This window comes from Sarcophilus harrisii, chromosome 3 (genome assembly GCF_902635505.1).
Source record: "Sarcophilus harrisii chromosome 3, mSarHar1.11, whole genome shotgun sequence".
Lineage (NCBI taxonomy): Eukaryota > Metazoa > Chordata > Mammalia > Dasyuromorphia > Dasyuridae > Sarcophilus > Sarcophilus harrisii.
The window spans coordinates 501372568-501394988 of NC_045428.1; the positions used below are offsets into that span (position 1 = coordinate 501372568).

At 40.8% G+C, this 22421-nt stretch overlaps 1 protein-coding gene across 2 annotated transcripts in view; it reads right to left on the reverse strand.

The window, feature by feature from the left end:
- The window catches only part of PLEKHB1 (pleckstrin homology domain containing B1), a 36951-nt gene that overhangs the window by 11690 nt on the left and 2840 nt on the right, over positions 1-22421 (reverse strand). The window contains exons 2-6 of one of the 2 annotated variants that reach the window (XM_031961451.1): positions 8219-8391; positions 7048-7200; positions 5548-5650; positions 1434-1473; positions 313-438 (exon numbers count right to left, since the gene is read on the reverse strand). In XM_031961451.1, the coding sequence (XP_031817311.1) occupies positions 313-438; positions 1434-1473; positions 5548-5650; positions 7048-7200; positions 8219-8255 (459 nt within the window). In that variant the 5' untranslated portion in view covers positions 8256-8391. The remainder of the gene's footprint in view (positions 1-312; positions 439-1433; positions 1474-5547; positions 5651-7047; positions 7201-8218; positions 8392-22421) is intronic. The other variant, XM_031961450.1, reaches the window with a different exon arrangement.

Here is a 22421-nt window from a genome sequence, read left to right on the forward strand (position 1 = left end):
TTCGGCAAGACATTGATGAAGTCCTTCAGGGTCTTCTTATGGAAAAGACTGAAGGATGTGGGTTCAGGGAATTAAAGTTATGTGGATTCAGAACTGGCTGAATAACCAACTCCTTCTCCACAAGGGAACAGACACTAGGATTGTTTGGCATATGATTTAGAGACAAAGGAATTACTTGGATGATTCTGAGGATCACATGAGGAATAGGCAGTATGTTGGTGGGGGGGGATGTTGGGGATGGGCACATTTTCCCCCAAACAATTTCCCCAAACCTAAATGTCCCTCTCCCACCACTGTCCCCAGGTCACTTACCCAGCGTCTCCTTGCCCAAGAGAAGGGCCACCCTACATTGGCGTGCCACTCGTGGACCACGCACCTGCCCCGAGGCCGAGCCCGCCACCTCCACAGGGGGACAGTACCTACTGCCCCCAGGGCCTTCTTCCACCAGAGGAAACAGGAGAAGGGAGGCTGGGGTGGGAGGTTAGAGGGGTACCTGAAGTCCTCCCCTTCCCCAATCTCCTAATTCATCTTACAAACCAGAAATCCTCCCATCCCTTCCTCATACCATGTGGCTGAGGCTCAGAGTTAAGTGAGCTAAAGTCAAGATACAAAGAACCCAGAGTCCAGTTTAGAGTTCTCTCCCTATGTCTCTTTTAGGGCAAAGAAGACAGACATCAATTCTGTTTGGAGCTGTGAACTGATCTCAGTGATCCCCTCATCCTTCTGCCCCAACTCTGGCTACTGTGAATCCCCTGCCCACATTCAGTGACCTGCGAAGGGCCTGCTTTCTTCACTTTCAGGATTGGAGAGATCCCGTGTGAAGCCAGAGTTGCCATCCTTGGTCCCGCCATTCCATACCCCACAGCTCCAAGGCAGGAACCCCCTAATAAGGGTGGCTGTTTTCAGCCATGAGGAGCTCTCTAAATGTGATTAACATGGTCTCACAGTAACTCGGAGAAAGGCAGAACTAGAAAGGCTTACCCATGATTCAGTCCACTCCCTATTTAACAGAGGAACAAACTGAAGCCTACATAAGGTAAAGAATCTGCCCAAGACTATAGCTAATGAATGGTAGTAGGACTGAGCCACAGATTCTCTGTCCTGGAATTCTCTCTCTCTCTATAGTCAAATCTCAATTGTCCCTCACAAAACCCCATCTTGTTTTTTTGTTAGCTGTGCTTGGGCACAGGGATTAGACTTGTCCGCTTGGCCCCAGAAGGCAGATATCACAGGGCAGCAGATTTTGGCTCAGTGAAAAGAATCTGTCAAATGAGAGGGGGAAACTCTATGGGCAGAGGGGGACGGGAAGAAAAAGGACAAGGGAAGAAAGACTAGGGAGAGGAAGAAGGAAAAAGGGGGAGAAAGAAAAAGGAACGGAGGGAGAACTAGAGTACTGCTTGTAGATCTGACCCCAAAGGAGAAGGGGAGCTTACCGGAGTGGAGTTTGCTTCTAGTAGGGCGGCCTTCCATGCTCTGCAAAGAAAAGAAGGATCAGTATGAGGACCAGGACCGAGACAAAAAAAAGGCAATGTTCTCTTGGTCTTAGGCCTTCCCTTAGTCCCTGCTTTATGCCATTTGATCCTCACAACAACCCTGTGAGGACAATGTAATTATTCCTATTTTAGATTTGAAGGAACTGAGGCGGAGGTTAAGTATTTACCCAGAATCACAAAACTAGTAACTAAGGACAGATTTTGGGCCTTGCTGATGCCCGACACTCTTCAGGGAGTCCCCAGCCTGAAGACCCTTCTCAAGAACCCCCATATGAGGAGATAGAAAAGCTTCTGATATCCTGAAGGTTCCATGGAGACTACAGGCCAGGAGTTCTTAGCCTTTTTGGTCATAGATCTCTTTGGCAGTCAGTCTGCCATAGAGAATCATTAAAATATAGTTTAAAAGGTCACAGGTCCACAGGTTAAGAACTCCAGTTCTAGGCTCAAGATGTTCTCTCAGGCTCTGCTGCTCAATCCCCTTCCCTCCTCTCACTCAAAGGTCTTCTCTAGGGACCCGTTTTTGACCCTCAGAACCGGGGAGCCTGACAGACACCGCTGTGTGTTACCCATGCCCCGTGATAAAGACTGGATCTGTGATCCCATTGATCAGGAACTCCTCATGAGGAAAGCCCCTTCACCAATGCAGATTGTTACTTCCTCTGCATCTTTTACTCTTAGAAAGGTTAAGTCACTTGTCCACTGTCAGTAGTAGTACTGTCAGGAACCCTGAGCCCAGGTCTTCCTGGTTCCTATGGACTGACTACACCACACTGCTAGCTTTTCGAACTTTTCTAAAGGTCTCTCATTTCCCTTTCAGCCCCAGGGTTCGGGCCCTTCACCCCGACCATGACCACGGCCTCGGACATTGGAGGAGTACTCAGGAAACTCTAGCCTCAGCTCTCTTGGAAACTTCCAGAGGAAACTTCAGAAGGGCAGCTCCAGAAGGCGCCCCACGGGATGGAGGGCAGGGCTGGGCCCAAAACAGATGAGTCTTTGTCTCTTGTGGGACTTGGGGCCCAGCTCCTGGTGGGGGTGGCAGCTGGAACAAGGAAGCTCTGTTCTCCGGCCCCCGCGCCTGTCACCCAAGTAGTTCAATCTCTGGGCCTTAGCTCTACCCACAATATAGATGGAGAAACTAAGACAGCATTTTTGGTCCTATCTGACTCCTACTATATGCTGTCCGGGTGCCCTGGTCTCACAGAGAGGAACTAGCCGAGGGGCTGAACCTACCAAGCACCTCTTGTGACTGCCCACCTTTCACCTGTGGCACCTTCAGGGAGTGAGCATGAAACACCCATGTGAAAGGAAGTTTGGGAAGATGAAAGAATGATGGACTTGAGGCTTGGGACAGCGGGGCTTTAGCCCCAGCTCTGTCACTGACTAGCTTTGTGACCTTTGTCCACTCATAAACTCACAAGGCAGTGTGTGTTTCCTCCTCTGAACCTCAGTTTCCTCCTCTGTAAAAATGAAGGGGCCGAATGGGATGATCTTTAAATCCCTTGTAGGGAGCACAATGGATGAAGCCTTGGCTCTGGGGTCCCTGAGTTTGAATCTCAGGCATTTACTAGCTAAGTGACTCTGAGCAAGTCATTTAACCCTTTTGGCCAGTTTCTCCTATGTAAAATGAACTGGAGAAGGAAATGGCAAACCAATTCCAGTATCTTTGCCCCAAAAAGTTCAAAAGTTCAAATCTGACCTCAGACATTTACCAGCTGGGTGACTCTGAGCAACTCACTTCACCCTGTCTGCCTCAGTTTCCTCATCTGTAAAATGAGCTGGAGAAGGAAATGTCAGAGAAAGAATCTCTGACAAGAAAATCCCAAATGGAGTCACAAAAACTGGACACAACTGAAAAAATGACTGAACAACAAAGGGCTTACATTGTATTTTGCTTATGTATAACCAGTGCTAGGAACAAGGCTTGTACAAAAGCAGCATTTGATGAATAGTTGTTAAATTGCATAAAGTATGTTGTTGAATCTTATGGATGAAAGGTTGTATATTTGTAGCACTGCTCCGGTGAGCCTGCTGTCCTTCCCCAACCCTACCAGCCTAAGGCTTCTGTCACACTGAGCCCCAGGGCCTAACCTGGGGCTCAGCCAGGGAGCTGCCCCAGCAGGCTGCCTGACTCAGCCTCTCCACAGAGGGGCCGGGGGAACAAACAGGCCTCCTCTTCCGGGCCATCCTCTGGGAACCCTCCTCCCTCCAGAAGATCTACATCAACACAGCCTGCAACAATCTCCAGGGACCACTCTTGGCTCCCTTTTATCCCCAAAGCATGCTCTGCAGCCAAGACAACCTACTCACTCGCAGCTAAGACTTTCCCCCAGAGAGCCTCCACCTCATCCTTCTACCACCTCCCTGCTAAATCCAGTTCTCGCCTCCTCTGGGAAGCCTTCTTTGATTAATCCTCTCCAATTTTAATGGTGAAAGTCAGGGGCAGGGTGTCACATGTCTCCCTCATTTCCCCAAAAAGGGGCTCTCTAAGGGCAAAAACTGTATTGTTTCCTTCAGACTGGGAGGCTGGGGGCCACGTCTTCCCCTTTGGACTGCGAAATCCTGCTTTCAGAACTATAGGAATAAACCCATCTTCAAACAATGTTTGACCCAGATATAAAAGGATGTAAGAGTGCAGGGAAGGAGAGGATGGGCTCTTTTATTAAACTGTTAACCAATAGAAGTGGAAGACTAAAATCAGCTTGACTGGACCCACTAATTGGTTGTTGTCCTCCATTCTCCAAGAGAGCCAAAATGACCTCATTGTGTTAGAGTTACAGTGTGTCTGACTATGGCTGATCTCACCAGCTCAGAGTGCTCTGCACAGGTCGGACACAAATAGTCCCTAGGAACATGTGGGGTGCATTCTCTAAATTTGTGCATCGATTATTTCGTTTGAGCTAATTCAATTCTGTTTTATGGGTATTTTGTTTTTCCCTGCACTGATACATATGATGGGTCATAAGGCTTAGGGCTGTACGAATCCAAGAGACTCTCTAGTTCAACCCCTTCATTTTTTCAAATAACACTTTATTAAATCTTTGATGTTGGCCAATGTGTCCCTTCACCCTCCTCTTCCAGAGCACCATCCCAAATAAGAAAAGAATTAAAAAGAGAAAAAACAAGCTCAGAAGAAACCTGACATTCTCTGCAGTATTCCACACCCTCAGAAAAGCAAATAATTTTTTAGAATCAAGCTCCAATCTTTTCAATGTTATAGATAAGAAGCTCAGCCCCTAAAGAGGAGGAAACATTTTCTTTTTTCTTGTCTTTCTCGTCTTTCTTTCCTTCCTTCCTTCCTTTCTTTCTCTTTCTTTCTCTCTTTCCTCTCTCTCTCTTTCTCTCTCTCTCTCTCTCTCTCTCTCTCTCTCTCTCTCTCTCTCTCTTCCCAGAGCCATTTCTTCTTCTACTTAATCATACTTGCAAATTAAGTGTTATGGTTCCCCCTTTCTTGTAACATTTTGACTCTTTAGAGAAACACTTGTTCTGAGACCCTGCTCTCCTGACTGGTGACTTCTTTCCCAAGATGATGAGGATTATAGTGTTTATAAAGCACCTGCTTACTATGTGCCAGGAACTGTGCTCAATGCACAGTGATCTCATTAGATTCTCACAACAACCCTGAGAGGGAGATGTTATTATCCTCATTTCATACATGAGGAAACTGAGGCAAGCAGGGTTAAATGACATCCAGGGTCATACAGCTAGTAAGTGTCTGAATTCAGGTCTTGCCGCCATCATTTTAGGAAGGACTCTGTCTAAGCTCACCCCAGCCTGAAGCCCCCTCCTCATTCCTTCTCCTAACCTGCTACTTCCCCTTCCCAACGTTAACTGCCCTCCTCCCCATCTCTCTGACTCCCTTACATGTACTCTCATGTTGGTTTGCACTTGTATCTTGGACCATGGTAAGTGATTGGTGAATGCTCTATTTATCTTGGGCACTAAGTTGGGTGATCTTTCGCCGGCCCAGTGCTAACTCCCCGTATCCACCCTCCAGGAAAGACCAGAGGCCTGCTTCCCCAGGGCCCACCCCTGCCCGTGCCCGGGTGCCACTCACAAAGCTTCATCCTTAGTCTCAGCACAGAGTGTCAGGCGGGGGCCATCCCTCAGGTACACCATCAGGAGGGAGTCCCGGTTCCGGCCCTCAGGGAGCTGTACCTCTGAATATCGGGGAACACAGGGAGGAGGTCAGAGAGGCTCTGCCCAGCACGGTCAGTCCCAACGGCCCCTTGAATGTTCTCATCCCAGGACTCCTGCCTACTCTGACCCAACCCAAAAACTTTGGGATAATGTCCTATAAATGAGGAACCAGGTTTTGATGAATTTATTTATTGGACCCTCTTATACTTCTGCTGTAAGTCATAATCACTTGTTTAAAGGTTTCCTGAATTTATAGGCAAAGATCACTCCATAGTCCACATGGTGTAGAAGGGCAACATCCGGATTGGAATTAAGAGATCTAAGACATAGTCTTGGCTCTGCCACCACTCCCTCCATGAAAGGTACGTTTTTTTTTTTTCCTCTCTGGGCCTGTCTCCTCCTCTATAAAATGGACTAGATGGCCTTTCTCATCCCTGTTAGCTCGGTTATTCTAGGACGCTATCTTTCACATACATTTATTCTTCATGATGACCTCTGTGAGAAGATTAAGTAGGTTTTATTATCTTCATGGGGCAACTGGCAAAACTGAGAGGCAAAGAGGGGGAGACTGATTGGCTTAATTAAGATCACCAGAGAGTTAGAACTCAGGTATCTTTCTCTGACCTTCCCATTCTAATAAAAGGCAAAGTGCTGGGATTTCAGAATATAATAATAATAGTTATTATTATAATCAATTTATTTATATAATGCTTTAAAGTTTGCAAAGCACTTCACAAATATTATTTCATTTTATCCTCACAGCAACCTTGGGAGATAATTGCTATTATTATATCAATTTTACAGAAACTGTGGAAACTGAGGCAGACTTAGATTAGGTGACTTGCCCAGAGCCACACAGTTGGTAAGTGTCTGAGGTGGGATTTGAACTCAGGTGTTCTGTTCTTCAGGTCTATCACTTAATGCCATAGGTGAATTGTATTCCTATCGCACCAGAGAGGGTTCACAAGCAAGTCAGTGATTGCCTTTTCTATTAGAGACTCCAGCAGAACCCTAGTCCCCGAACTTTTGCCAGGTACCGTTGCCCTTTTCTTGACATTAGCCAAAGTTCTGACTTTATCCACAATAAGCTAATGGTAGGAGGTTTCCCAGGAATGGTTACAAGTGCTTGGGATTATATTAGGGTCACAGTCTAAGGACAGGGCTCCACCGAGACTGCCGGGCTCCAGGCTGCCCCCCATCCCAGGACAGACCACACCTGCTTACCCATGAAGGAACTCTTGCCTTCTGAGAAGATGGGGAGAAGTTTCCCAAGCTGCTCAGGCTGTACATTGGACAGCTCCCCGCCAACCCCCCCCCCCCCTGGATTGTGAGGGTCCCACCCCACGCCCCTCCTGGGCTGGGGCTGGGCAGGTGAATCTATCAGAGGGGAGGCGGAACAAAAAGCCCGGTCCCTCACCTGGGCACTCCTGTCCGGTCTTTACTTCTCGGCAGTTGAATCGGATCAGCACTCGGTCCTCTTCCTCTTCCAGGCTATCATCCTTGTAGTAGCCCAGGGTGCCGTCCAGCCACAAGGCAAACCAGTTCCGCTTCCACCGGCGAAGGATGGAGCCTGCAGAGAAAGGGCCACCCATCGACTAGCTCCCTCAGCACTGGAGAGATGCCCCTCTCTGACCACAACTGCCTTTACCCCAGGTCCCATTGGGCCTCTCTCCCCTTTCCTCAGAAAAACAATAACAGCTCACATGCATACAACACTTTAAAGTTTGCAAAATCATTCACATTAATTATCTCATTAGACACCTTAATAACCCTGGGAAGCAGGTGCTATTATTATTCTCACTTTACAGATGAGAAACTTTGTTGGGTTGTGCATTCTTTCCATGCTATCGTGGAAAGCAGGTTTGCAGACAATGAGAGGGTCCCATCTTTTACTTCATTTGATTCTCACAACAACCATATAATGATTGAGAGGCTGGTTAGGGATTCTAATCATCCATTTTACACAGAAGAAAATCCAAGCCTGTCACAGCAAAAAAAAAAAAAAAATAACATTCCCATTTTATAGAGGGGGAAACCAAAGCCCAGAAAGAAGGGAAAATCTTTGCCCAAAGGTACAATGAGAGAGGGATGACATTTAAAGTCATTTTGTAGACCTCTAAGTATCATTAGTAAAGGAAATTAGTAGTGATTGTCATCAGTAATAAAGTACCCCGACAAGTGAGCTATAGCATCTTTAACTACTGGAGCTGGAAGGGCCACCTCATTTTACACTTAGGAAAATTGAGGAAAGGAAGGGCTTGGCCCTCAAATCCAAGTGCTTCTGATTCACAAAGGGCTGTATGCACTTACAAGAGGTGGTGGAAAGAAAGCTGGCAGGTGATTCAAAAGACCTGGGTTCAAGAGCCAACTCCAGGATTTACTGATTGTGTGACCAAGCTCCTTTGAACCTCAATATTCCCATTTATAAAATATGAGGCTGGATTAAATGAGCTCAAAGATCTCTCCCAACTCTGACCTTTTTAGGTCTTCATAAGTTTCATTTGTGCTGCCCCCAACTCAAACCCCAGAGACCTTAACTTTCCCAGTGCCCCCCTTGCCCAGGTGGGGAAAGGCGCTCCATCACTCACTCTGCCTCCAGAGCCAGCCGGCCTTCACTAGGGCCATCTCTTCAAAGGGACCTTCCAGATTTGGGCTGGGACCTGGCAGACCACAGGAGACAAGGTACCTCTAGTCCGGGAGTTCTTAACTCTTTTGGAATATGGAAGTCAGAAACCCTTGGAGAGCCCTTATCAGATGAATGCTTTAAAATGAATAGAAAAGACATAGGATTATTAAGAAAGTCAATCATCTTTAAATACATTTAACAAAATAATTTTAAAAAACAAACAAATTCACAGATGGCAGGTTAAGACCCCCTACCCTAGATCCCTGGGGCTTCTAGACATACCTCCTCATCTGTGAAAATAAAAATAAAAACAGGGTTGATGGGAAAGTCAGATGGGATAGTATTTGTAAAGTGCTTAGCACAGTACCTGGCACATAGCAGATGCTTAATAAATGCTTATCTCTTTCCCCTCCTGGAGCTTTGAGGAGTATGTTTTCAGTGAGCCTACAGGGGATGAGTTCATATCCTAATACTTTTATTTAATTACCCAAAGCACTTCACAGGCTCTACAGCTAGAAGGGAGCTTATAGGCCATATAGACCAACTCCCTCATCTTACATTTTTGGGGAAATTCTAGGTTTCCAGGAAGGTTATAGCCTTGTTTAAGTTCACACAGACAGGTTTTGAACTCAGGTTCTCTGATCCCAGAGCCAGTTCTCCTTCCACTGAATCATTTTTGCTTCACCTTTGCAATAGTCCACAGTATACTAAATAGAAAAGAAGAGCATGATAACTTGTCCAAGAACAGTTTTTATGGAAATCCCTATGAAAAAAAGAACAAAATAATAACAAGAGCTAGTATTTATATAGCACTTTAAGGTTTGCAAAATGCTTTAGAAATATTAACTTATTTAGTTCTCACAACAACCCTTTAAGGTAGGTGCTATTAATATCCTTTACACTAAGGAAATTTAATCTCATTACTATATAAACTATTTGAAAAAACAGGCAAAGGACTCCTACCAAATGCCTTTTGTGCCATGAATATAGTGCCCATACCTAAACCAGAAAGGATAAAACAGAGAAATAAAAGTAGGGGCTAATTTTCATAATGAATGTTGATGTAAAACTTCTAAATAAAACGCTAGCAAGGAAATTACATAAATATATCACAAGAATCTTATACTCTGACCAGGTGGAATTTATACCAAATATGCAGAATTGGTTCAATATTCATAAAACTGTCAGCATAATTGATGACATTAATACAAAACCAACAGAAGTCATATGATTATCTCAATAGATATAGAAAAAAAAGCCTTTGACAAAGTATAACACTCATTCCTATTAAAATACACTAGAAAGTAGGGGAATAAATGGAGCTTTTCTTAAAATAAGTAATATTTATTTAAAATCTTCAGCAAGCATTATCTGTAATGGGGATAAGATAGAAGACTTCCCAATAAGATCAAGAGTGAAGCAAGGATGTTCATCATTACCACTATTATCCAATATTGTATTACAAACACTATCATGGCAATAAGAGAAGAAAAAGAAATGAAAAGAATTAGAATAGGCTATAAAGAATAAAATCACTCTTTGCAGATGATATAAGGCTACATGTGGAAAATCCTATAGACTCAACTAAAAAACCAGTTTAAATAATTAACAACTTTTATAAAATTGAAGGATATAAAATTAAATCCATACAAATCATCATCAATTCAGTTATATTAACAAAATTCAGCAGCAAGAGATTGAGAAATCTCATTAAAAATAACTGCAAGAAAATATAAAATACTTGAGAATCTACCCAAGACAAACCCAGCTACTATACAAACACATTTACAAAATACTTTTCACACAAATAAGGTCATCTGAACAAAGAGAAAAATTTAAGAGAAATTTTTAAGAAAGAAATTTTTTAAGAAAAATTTTAAAGAGAAAATATTAAGTGCTCAGAAGTAAGTCAAGTCAACATGATAAAATGATAATCCTACCTAAATTAATTTATTTATTCATTCTGTGTCAAACCAATTAAACTATCAAAATTATTTTATAAAACTAAAAACAACAACAACAAAATTCATCTGAAAGAACAAAAGGTCAAGAACATAAAAGGAACCAATAAAAAAAACCGTGGAAGAAGGTGGCCTAGCTGTACCAGATCTCAAACTGTATTATAAAGTAGTAATTATTTAAACAATCTGGTACTGGCTGGGAAATAGAATAGTGGATCAGTGGAATAAATTAGGTACACAAGACACAGTAGTGAATGATCATAGTAACCTAGTGTTTGATAACTCCAAAGGCCTCAGCCTCTGAGACAAAAACTCATTATTTGACAAAAACTACTGAGAAAACTGGAAAACATTATGGAAGAAACTAAGTATAGACTAACATCTCACACTGTATTCTTTTTTTTTTTTTTTTTTAATTTTTTTTTTTATTTAATAGCCTTATATTTACAGGATATATACATAGGTAACTTTACAGCATTAACAATTGCCAAACCTCTTGTTCCAATTTTTCACCTCTTACCCCCCCCACCCCCTCCCCTAAATGTCAGGATGACCAGTAGATGTTAAAATATATTAAAATATAACTTAGATACACAATAAGTATACATGACCAAAACATTATTTTGCTGTACAAAAAGAATCAGACTCTGAATTATTGTACAATTAGCTTGTCACACTGTATTCTAAGATAGTGTCAAAATGGGAACATAACTAGACACAAAGAGTGATACCATTCATTTTTTTTCCTCCAAGCAAATTAGGAGAGGATGAAATGGTTTACCTGTCAGAGCTACAGAGAAGGAAGAATTCAGGATCAAACAAGATATAAAGAACATTACGAGATGTAAAATGGATAATTTTGATTATATTAAATTTTTTTAAACAAACAAAACCAATGCAATCAAAATTAGAAGCAGAAAAATGCAAAAAAATTTTTACAGCAAGCATCTCTGATAAAGGCTTCATCTCTAAAATTTATAAAGAACTGAGTCAAATTTCTAAGAATAGAAGTCATTCTCTAATTGATAGTCAAAGGATATGAAAAGGCATTTTTCAGACAAAGAAATAAAAGATATCTATAGCCACATGAAAATAATACCTTAAATCACTATTGATTAGAGAAATACAAATTAAAACAACTCTAAGGTATCACCTCACCATCAGATTGGCTAATGTAACAGAAAAGGAAAATGTTGGAGGGCATATGAGAAAACTGGGACACTAATGCACTGTTGGTAGTTGTGAACCAATCTAACTATTCTGGAGAATTTGGAACTATGCACAAAAAGCTATTAAACTGTATATGTACTTCCATAAATACCACTACTAGATCTGTATCTCAAAGAGATTTTTTAAAAAGGAAAGGGGAGAAGGGCCTATTTGCACAAAAATATTTATAGTCGCTCTTTTTTGTAGTGGCAAAGAATTGGAAATGGAGAAAATGCCCATTAATTGGGGAATGGCTGAACAAGTTGTGATGTATGATTATAATGGAATACTATTGTGCTATAAGAAATAGTGAACAGGCTGTTTTCAGAAGAACCAGAAAAGACTTACATAAACTGATGCAAAGTAAAATGAACAGACCCAAGAGAACATTGTACACAATAGCAGCAATAATAGTATGATGCACAATTGTTAATGACTTAGCTTGTCTCAGCAAACAATGATCCAAGACAATATCAAAAAATTCATGATGAAAAATGCTACCTTCCTTCAGAGAAAGAACTGATGGTGTCTGAATACAGACTGAAGCATATTATTTTTCTATATCTTTGCTCGCTTTCTTTTTTTCTTTCTTTCTTTCCTTCCTTCCTTCCTTCCTTCCTTCCTTCCTTCCTTCCTTCCTTCCTTCCTTCCTTCCTTCCTTCCTTCCTTCCTTTCATTTCTCTCTGTCTTTGTCTTTCTCTTTCCATCATTCTTTTCTTTTTCAGTGTGAGTTTTCTTCTACAGAATGACTAATTTGGAAATTCTTTACATAATCGCACACATATAACCAAAATTAAATTACCATCTCAGAAAGGGGAGAGGGGAGAGAGAGAGAGGAAAAGAGAGAGAGAGAGAGAAAGAGAGAGAGAGAGAGAAAGAATTTGGAATTCAAAACATAAAAAAATCCAATAAATTCTAAAAATTGTTTTTTACAAGTAACTGGGGAAAAATAAAATATTATTACAAAGCAAATAAGGGAACTGAGCCTGAGAGAGATTAATTGATTTGTCCAGGACTGTGCAGCTATTGTCTGAGGCCAGATTTGCACACAATTCTTGCTGACATTAGGTCTGATACTGTAGCCACTGAATCATCTTGCTATTAGTATAATTAATAATAAAATATTATTATTTATAAAATGTATATACGATATATAACTATAATACTCATTAATTGATAAATAATTATAGGTAATATTAAATATTATTGGTAATAATAATAATGAGAACCTACTCTCAATATAAAATTACAAAGAATAGTTATTTTATTCACTTATCCAATAATTCATGGAACATTCATTATAAAAAATAATAGCAGTTTTCAGACCACTTTCAACTTTCCAACTCAAACCTTCCAACTTCCAAATTCTGTGATTCTTTGAACATGCTACTGATCTCAAGTAAAAGGTGACTGCTTTTTTTTTTCCCTGAGGCAGTTGGAGTTAAATGACTTGCCCAGGTCACAGAGTGAGGAAGTGTTAAGTGTATGAGGTCAAATTTGAACTCAGGCCTTCCTGACTTCAGGGCTGGTGCTCTATCCACTGCACCACCTGCCTGCCCCAACTGCTTTTGTTTTTGTCTAGACCCATCATCTCACTGGTACTGGGAAGGCCTGGTATGGAATTTCTTTTAATGGTACAGATTACCGGTTCATCTGTAGCTTAATCTTAGAGAGTTGTCTGGGTCACTTGACCAGCACAGAATAATAATAATGGCCGACATTTCCATGGCTTACAAAATGATTAACATATATTATTTCATTTAAACATTACAACAGCCCAGTTAGGCTAGTATAATTATTGGTCACAAGCTGCCCATAATTCCACAGCTACTACATAAGAGATGGGATTTGCCCAGGCTTTCAATATTTTATTTACTCTTCCACACCATCTCTAGATCAGGTTAGAAAAGTCAGCCTGAATTCTAACAGACTTGGATGGAAAATGCCTTCCTCATCTAGACAGAGATCTATGGAGATTTTATATGGATCAAAGCATAGTATTTTCACCTTTTTTTGTTGTTTGCTTCCTTTGTTTTTTTTTTTTCTTTCTCATGTTTTTCCCCTTTTTGATCTCCTTTATTAGCTCAGCAAGTTGAAATATGATATATGTTTAGAAGAATTGCACATGTTTAACTCTTATCAGATTTCTTGCTATCCTGGGAAGAGGGAAAGGGGAAAAAGGGGAGAAAAATTTGGAACACAAGATTTTGCAAAGATGTATGTTGGAAACAATCTTTGCATGTATTTGAAAAAATAAAATATTATTATAAGATAAAAAGGCCTAAGGCAGAAAATGGAGGACCTGAAGTGCTAGGATTAGGACTTTGTATTTTATACATAGTAGGAAGCCACCGAAGTCTTCTGGATAACATGAGAATAATGTGGTCAAAGTTGTGAATGAAGAAGATTACTGAGGCTGTAATGAAGAAAAATTAGAATTGGGGGGTGGGGTAAAAAAAGAACATGGTTCATCCATTTGTAGCCCTAACATTAACTCAGTGTGTGAGCCTGATAAAGTAATGACTTCTGGGACTGATTTTCCTCATCTGTAAAATGGGGAGTTAAACCAGACTGTCTAAGAGCTTTTCCTTATGCTTTAGGAACCTTCTAAGAGCTAATGCTCCACTTTACGTGTGATGGGGAGGTGAGGGAGTTTAGATACATTTGGTGACTACAAACTGGATGTGGGTTTCTAGTCTGGGTTTCACCATCTGGGAGGTTGAGATGTAGGAGGCAACCCCAATTGCCTCAGAAAAAAAAGCTGTCACTCTCTCCTTGAGATCAGTAACATGTTCAAAGAATCACAGAATTTGGGAGTCGGAAGGTTTGAGATGGAAAGTTGAAAGTGGTCTGAGAACTTCTATTATTTTTTATAATGAACATCCTGTGAATTATTGTATAAGTGAATAAAATAACTACTCTTAGTAGTACCTAGGGGGGCCAGTCCAGAAGGGTTCAGGCAAGGAACGTGCTGGCCTATAGGGGATCCAACAGGTATTTATTTCAGTGGGAGTCCATAGAAATCAGTCAGGACAGGAAGCCACGGGCAGGTGTTGGGGGGTTCAAGGCCAGTAACCAGGCTCCGAACGGTCGAACAGTCAGAGCTGTTAGCCCTAAAGAGCAGCAGTCACTAGTCAGATGCAGCAGTGGACAGAGTCCAGAACTCGTTTTCATGAATTCAAATCAAATCACTAGATGTGTGACTCTAGGCAAGTTACTCAAGCCTGTTTGCCTCGGTTTTCTCATCTATAAAATGGACTAGAGAAAGAAATGGCAAACCACTCAAATATCTCTGCCAAGAAAACTCCAGAGGGGGTCACGAAGAACCGGACATGACTAACAACTCAACACAGGATGCCAAAGGTGAGCCCTAATTCCAGGGCAGTCATCTGCCCTGCTCTAGGTTGTTTCCTGCTAATGTGCTAGGTATTGATAATATTTAGAAAGCAGAGGTAACTTTGATTCTGAATGTGTTTGTTCCTTCCCTGGCCCCACACCCTCTCCAATAGCTTTCAAAAGTTCATAATCCCTTTTGTAAACTACAGAAGTAATCCACAGGTCAGGTTGAATTATTCTGAGTTTTGAGGTGATGGGAATCTTTCCCCATTGATCTGTTTTTTTTTCCTTTCTGAGGGAGGGATAGTCAGGACATTATTTCACCAGGTAAGTAATTCCAGGTAATCAAAGCTTCAGACCCACCTGGGGATATTCTGGGGGCAAAGCAGTCATCTTTGGCGTGGGACCAGAGTGAAGCAGAATGTTTCATCCCAGAAAGAACCAGGGTGTGCCAGGAAAACTCTCACTGGATCAAGTCCCTGGAGAAGTTTAGAGCTACACACGTAGTTGGGACTAGCTAGTTTTCTTTTATTTGCACATTTGACATCATTCATTTTTAATTAATTTAAAACTCTATAGGCAGCTGATGTTGTAAGGAATAGAGTTTTGGGTCTTGAGTCAGGAAAACCTGACTTCAAACTTGGACTCAGACAATTCTTAGCTATGTGCTGAGTACTTCGACTCTGCTTGGCTCAGTTTCCCTAACTATAAAATAGGGATACTCATATCACTCATACCACATAGTTATTGGAAAGCTGAAATGAGAAAATATTTGTAAAAACATTCATCACAACGACCTGACACCTAGTAAGTGTTTAATAAATGATTATTTCCTTCCCTTTCCCTTCTTTTATTCCCCTGGTGTTTATTCCTGGATCTGTATTTTATTTTCTTTTTAAATAAATAAACCTCTGAAAATGCAATATTGGAATCCAGAAAACAGTAAAAACCAGTAGAATGGAATGCTGGCAAAACAACAACAAAAAAGTGAAAATACTATGTTGTGTTGGAAACAGAAGAGACAAGGGAAAGAAGGACCCTAGAATGGTAAGAAAAGAATAACACAAGAGGGAAAGCAGGGAAGGAGATTCTGGGTCTGGAAGAGCTCTGGGCCCTGGGAGCCGGAAGGTCCAAAAAGACTTGGGAACCTCAGAAATCACAAAAACTTGGAAAGTAATGAAGGAGTAAAGCAAAGGAAAGTCAGAGGAGCTGGTGCTTGGGAAACCATCAATCAATGAGGCTCAGGATAACTTCCTTCACTAGTTCCCCATATCTGGCTAAATAAAATCCAAATTCTTGATCCTGGCAGTCCAGACACCCCACTTTCCAGCAGCCCCTAATCTTTTCAGGTTTATCTCCCATCTATTCCCTCTAAATATTTTTTACTTTACTCAAACTGGACTCTACCATTCCAGATACAAGTTATTTGCTTTTCTGCCTATAAGCCCTCATTCATGCCATCCTTTAAGACCTTGATCAAATGCTACCTCTTCCAGGAACCCTCCCCAATTCCCCTGTTTGGAAATCATATCCTCAGAATTCCTACAAATACTTTGAACCTCTCTGATGCACTTATGGTCTATTATCTACTATAGTTACTAACAAAAACAGAATCACCAGAACTAGAAGGCATCATTGAGTAATCAATAATTAAATAATAAAATAAAATAAAGGTAATTATCACAACCAATCTTTAGGCTACAACCCCTACACACATTCAATCAGTTCCCAAATCTTGTTACATCAGCAGTTAAGACGCCTCTCCTTTGGACTATTTTAATGATCTCCTAATTAGTCTCCAGTTTCTCCCCTTGGCTATCCCTCACATGAGGACCATCTATACTTCCTAAGGCACAGACAGAGCTGATCATTTGCTTCCCTCTTCAAGTACTTTCAATGATATTCTTTCAAAACTGAAAGAAGCTTATTCTTGATTAATGGCGTCCAAAGCATTTTCCCATGGCTTCCTATTGCTGAAACAGTGGCATCAAACTCAAATAGAAATCAATTCCTATTGGTCACATACCGATTCAGAAAACCATAAATTAACATTATCTAGGTTGTACTGTGTTTTTATTTATTTTGTTAAATCTTCCCCAATTGCATTTTAATGTCGTTCCTGCCACACTGAAGACTTTTGTAGGTCATGAGTTTGATATCTCCGGCCCAGAAGATAAAATCCAAATTCAAGGCTCATCACACGCTCCTGCCACGTTCCAGACAACTTGAGTTCCTTGCTTTCCTTTCCTGCTTCCGAGCCTTTGGTCAGGCTCTCCCAGACCAAGAATAGATCTGTTGTTCAGTTGAAATATGCTTTCTTTGCTCAGGACGTGACTTTGGTACCACTTTCTCTGTGAAGCTTTCTGTGACTTCCCCATCCCCGCCAGCTAAAAACAGATGTTTTCATAAATATCTCCAGCTCCTTTGTTTGATTGCTCCTGTGATTATTGTACCTTACATCATAGTTATCTACTAAACTAGGAGCTTCTTCAGGTCATGGACTGTTTTCTTCTTCATCTTTGAAAAAAGCTGGTGATGGAAATAGCCATCTGCACCCAGAGAGAGGACCTTGGGGATCACAACATAGTATTTTCATTTTTTTTTGTTGTTTGCTTGCATTTTGTTTTCTTTCTCTTTTTTGTTTCCCTTTTTGATCTGATTTTTCTTGTGCAGCATAATTGTCGAAATATGTATAGAAGAATTGCACATATTTAACATATATTGGCTTGCTTGCCATTTAGGGAAAGGAGTTGGAGGGGAAAGGAGGGAGAAAAAAATTTGGACCACAAAGATTTGCAAGAGTGAATGATCAAAATTATTTATGCATATATTTTGAAAATGAAAAGCTTTAATTACAAAAAAGAAAAAAAAGGTAACTGAGTTGTGCAGTAGATAATGGGCTGAGCCTGGCGTTAGGAAGTCTCAGTTCAAATCTGACCTGCAGGGAGTTACAAGGGAAAATCATTTAATATTTGTCTGTTTTGTTTTCCTCCACTGTAAAATGGAATACATCTATATCCTATCTTTGTTCTTCTGTATTTAATGTTTGTTGGTTATTTTAAAAAATTACTTTACTCTGAGTAAGATCTTATAGTAGTAATAACATATTTATATGCTGGTAATCATATTACTACTATTAGTAGTAATATTAACAACATTAAATTTAATATTTTAATACTTTATATTGATTGTGTTTATTATATTAATATATTTGTAATGATATTACTATTATATATTAATAATATATTTGTTCTCATCTTGGGATGATTATTAGTATATAATCATGGTATTACTAATAATAATGAGAGGCAGGGCATAATGGCTAACTGGGGAGCCTGGTTATCAGTCAGTCAGTCAACAAGCATATGTTAAATGCACTACTTGCAGAGCATTTCATTAGGTGCTGGGGGTGCGGGAGGGGCAGAGACAAAGTCCAAACCCTCCCTGACTGTCCTGGAAGGGGACTGACGTCCAGTCAGGGGGCACATGTCCAAGATCCTTTTGGAAGGGAGACACGAGAAGCTGAGGGATGAACAAAGTCCTTGTACAGAAGGTGACTGCTCTGAGCTGAGTTCTGAAAAAGATTCTGACAGGTAAGAGGGACATGGCAAGGGAGCGAGTTCCCAGCACTGGGGGCTGGACAAAGGCAAAGAGATGGGAGGTAAAACACTGAGTGTGAGGAAGGGAAGGGTTTCAGTGGATGGCAGTGTGAGGGCCAGGAAGTAATGTGTAATTAAGGCTAAAAGGGTAGAGGTAAGCTAAGATGTGAAGAGTTTAATGCGCCAAAACAGAAAAGCTTCTATTTGACCCTATGGATAATAGGGAGCCACTGGAGTTTATAGAGTAAAGGAGTGGAATGGTCATACCTGAGCTTTAGCCCCCTGTGAGGATGATTACCTGAAGTAGAGAGACCAATTAGAAAGCTCTTACAAGAAAGAGGTGATGTATATTTAACCTATATCAGATTGCTTGGAGAGGAAGGGGAGAGGGAGTGAGAAAGAAAAATTTGGAACACAAAATCTTACAAAAATGAATGTTGAAAATGAGCTTTCTTGGAAAAATAAAATACTTTTGAGAAAAAAAAAAGAAATAGATGATACCGGTTTGAACTGGGTTGTGGGTGGACAGAAAGAGGTAGATGGGGAAAATGTTGTGGAGGCAGACATAACAGAATTGGTACCTGATTTGGTATGAGGTGAGTAAAAGTGAGTTGTCAAGACTAAGTTTGCAAACTGGTGCCTTCAATAGATAGAGGGAAATCCGGAGGAAGACAGTTTGTGGGCGAGGGTGGGGACACATGGAGTCTGAAATGCTTAAGGAGCTTCTGGTTGGGAAAGTCCAGGAGGCAGCTGAAGATAGATGACCAGTTCAGGAGAGAGACTGGGGCTGGACAGCTAGACCTGAGAGTCATTTGCAAAGAGATGATAATTAAATGCATGGGATCCCAAAGAAAGGGTCAGAGAGGGAAGGGCCTGGATCAGAGCCCTGGGGGTACACTCAGAATAAACTGAGGAATAACAAGGCAGGTTTCAGCACAATAATAAGGACAACAGCTCAATGTGCATGTCACTTTAAATTCTACAAAGGATTTTCCTCACAACATCACACAAATATTGTATTTTTTCAGTGACTTTTGTTTTTTTATTGTTATTTTAATGGTATTTTATTTTTCCAAACACAAGCAAAGAGAGTTTTCAATATTCACCCTGGTATTCCAAATTTTTCTCCAGCTCTCCCTCCTTCCCCTTCCAAATAGATTGTAAGCAATCCAGTATAGGTGACTCATGTTCAATTCTTCTAAACACAAATATTTATATTTTTAAAGTGGAAACTGAGGCTAAAGTTAAATGGTTTACCTAAAATCCTAGAACTGGTGAGTAGAAAAGGCAAAATGACAATTCCGGCCCTCTCATTCTCCCTCCAGAATCTTTCCAGTAACCCCAGCCACCTTCAGCAAGCATTTCAGTAGGCGCTAGCAAGTTGAATTGTTGAAATGAATTGAATTTTTGTTTTCCTAGTTGCCAGCCAGCTCTGAGGCTGTGGATGGGGGAAGGGTGTCTCATACAGACTTAATAACCTGGTTTTCCTCGGATGGATTTCCAAATGTGGGAGCCTTGTCTCCCCAGGAAGATTGGGAGCTCCTTTATGGCAAGACCTGTGTCTCCTTCCCCTCCTGGCTCCCCCTCAGCAAACTGAGCTATAGATAAGGGATTTATTATAACTCTTTTGACTTAACTTGGTGGAAGGCCTCAGGATCACTGGGATGTAATATGAACTTCTAGTTTCTAACAAGGGAGTGGGGTGGGGGGAGAACCGTGATAAATGCTAAAAGCAGCTGGAAGATCAGACCATGCTTGCTCCTTCCTCAATCCTGGAGACTGACCTGGACCCACTATTGGTCAGAGAAATGCAAATTAAGACAACTCTGAGAAACTACTACACACCTCTCAAATTGGTTAAGATGATAGGAAAAGATAATGACAAATGTTGGAGGGGATGTGGGAAAACTAGGACACTAATACATTGTTGGTGGAACTGTGAATATATCTGGCCATTCTGGAGAGCAATTTGGAACTATGCTCAAAAAGTTATCAAACTGTGCATACCCTTTGATCCAGCAGTGTTTCTACTGGGCTTATATCCCAAAGAGATCTTAAAGGAGGGAAAGGGACCTGTAAGTGCAAGAATGTTTGTGGCAGCCCTCTTTGTAGTGGCCAGAAACTGGAAACCGAGTGGAAGCCCATCAATTGGACAATGGCTGAATAAATTGTGGTATATGAATGTTATGGAATATTATTGTTCTGTAAGAAATGACCAGCAGGAAGATTTTAGAGAGGCTTGGAGAGACTTACATGAACTGATGCTGAGTGAAATGAACAGAAGCAGATCATTGTACACAGCAACAGCAAGACTATATGAGGATTATTTCTGATAGACGTGGCTCTTTCCAACACCGAGATGTTTCAAACCAGTTCCAATTGTTTAGTAATGAAGAGAGCCATCTACACCCAGAGAGAGGACGGTGGGAACTGAATGTGGATCACAACATAGCATTCTTACCCTCTCTGTTGTTTGCTTGCATTTTATTTTCTTTCTCATTTTTTCCTTCTTGATCTGATTTTTCTTGTGCAGCAAGATAAATGTATAAATATGTATACATATACTGCATTTAATTATATTTGTCAACATATTTAACATATATTGTATTACTCGCCATCTAGGGGAGGGGATGGAGGTAAAGGGAGGGAATTTGGAACATAAGGTTTTTCAAGGGTCATGTTGAAAAATTATCCATGCACATGTTTTGAAAATAAAAAGTTTTACTAAGAAAAGAACTCCCAAAAAGGGATTTCAGTATCTATCCAGTTGGGATAGCAGGGGAGGAGCAAGCAAGGAAGAAAACATTTATTAAGTGCCCTAATATGTCCCAAACACTGGACTAGGACTTAACAAACTTCTTATTTGATGATTTGTAGAGGGGATTCTTGCTCAAGTACAAGCGAGACTAGATGGCCCTTAAGCTCCCTTTTATCTTGATGATGCTAGAATTTGAACAACCAGAGCTATCCCGGCAATAGAAATGACCCTTCAGAGCTTCCCTAACATCAAGGTATTCAAGTACAGTTTGGATACACCTCTGTAAAAAGTCTGTGTAGAGAGGCTATCTTCTCTGGATGAGAAATTGTATTAAGTGCTCCAGCTCTAACAGTCCCTTTTATTTGTGATCCTGGGATCCTTTAATGGAGATCAGGTTGGGATTTTACCATTACAACCGTGGGAAGTAGTTGTTATTGTGATCCCTATTTTACAGTTGAGGAAACTGAGGCACACAGAAATGAAGTAATTTGTCTAGCATCATGAAGCTAGTAAATGATGGCTGTATTCAAACTCAGGTCTTCCTGGCTCCATGTCCAGAGCTCTTTCCATGGCACTAACAACAAGGGGCTGAGATAACAAAATCAACATTTGATAGCTATTTATAAAACTCTTTTATATATATATATATATATATATATATATATATATATATATATATACTCTTATAAAAGTCTATTCAGGAGCTGTGGGAAAAAGATAAATATCTGTCTGATACAACAACCAAGTATCATATTATTGGCAGGCTAATTTTCCTCATGCATAGAGTCAGCCGCATCACTTCTATACTCAAAATCCTTCCATGGCACAATCTCTATCCCTCTTGCAAGGCATTCAAGGCCCTCTACAATTTAATATACCCTATCTAGACAAAACAGACTAATTCCAAAAACAAGTTCCAACTCTGAGAACTTTGGCTTGCCCACCTTTGCTACTGCTTGGAATGGCTTCCCTCCTTCTTTTCATGGGCTGAATTCCTACTCATCTTTTAAAGTCCAACCTTAATGCCTCCTCCTCCAGGAAGTCTTCCCTAAGTCCCCCAGCCAGTCATTTCTGGGATTCATATAGTACAGAAATCAGGGGCTGGTGAAGCTTATGGACCCCTTTCAACGTATAAAATAAAATGCATAGTAGCAACTAGGAAACCAATTACATTGAAATTCAATTATCAAAAAAAATTTCTAATTAGTTTGCCAGGCTAAGAATTCCAGTAAGGGAGTTGCCAATAAGATTAAAAGATTAGTCCTAAATCCCGTAGTTGTGGGTCCCATAGAGATGGGAATA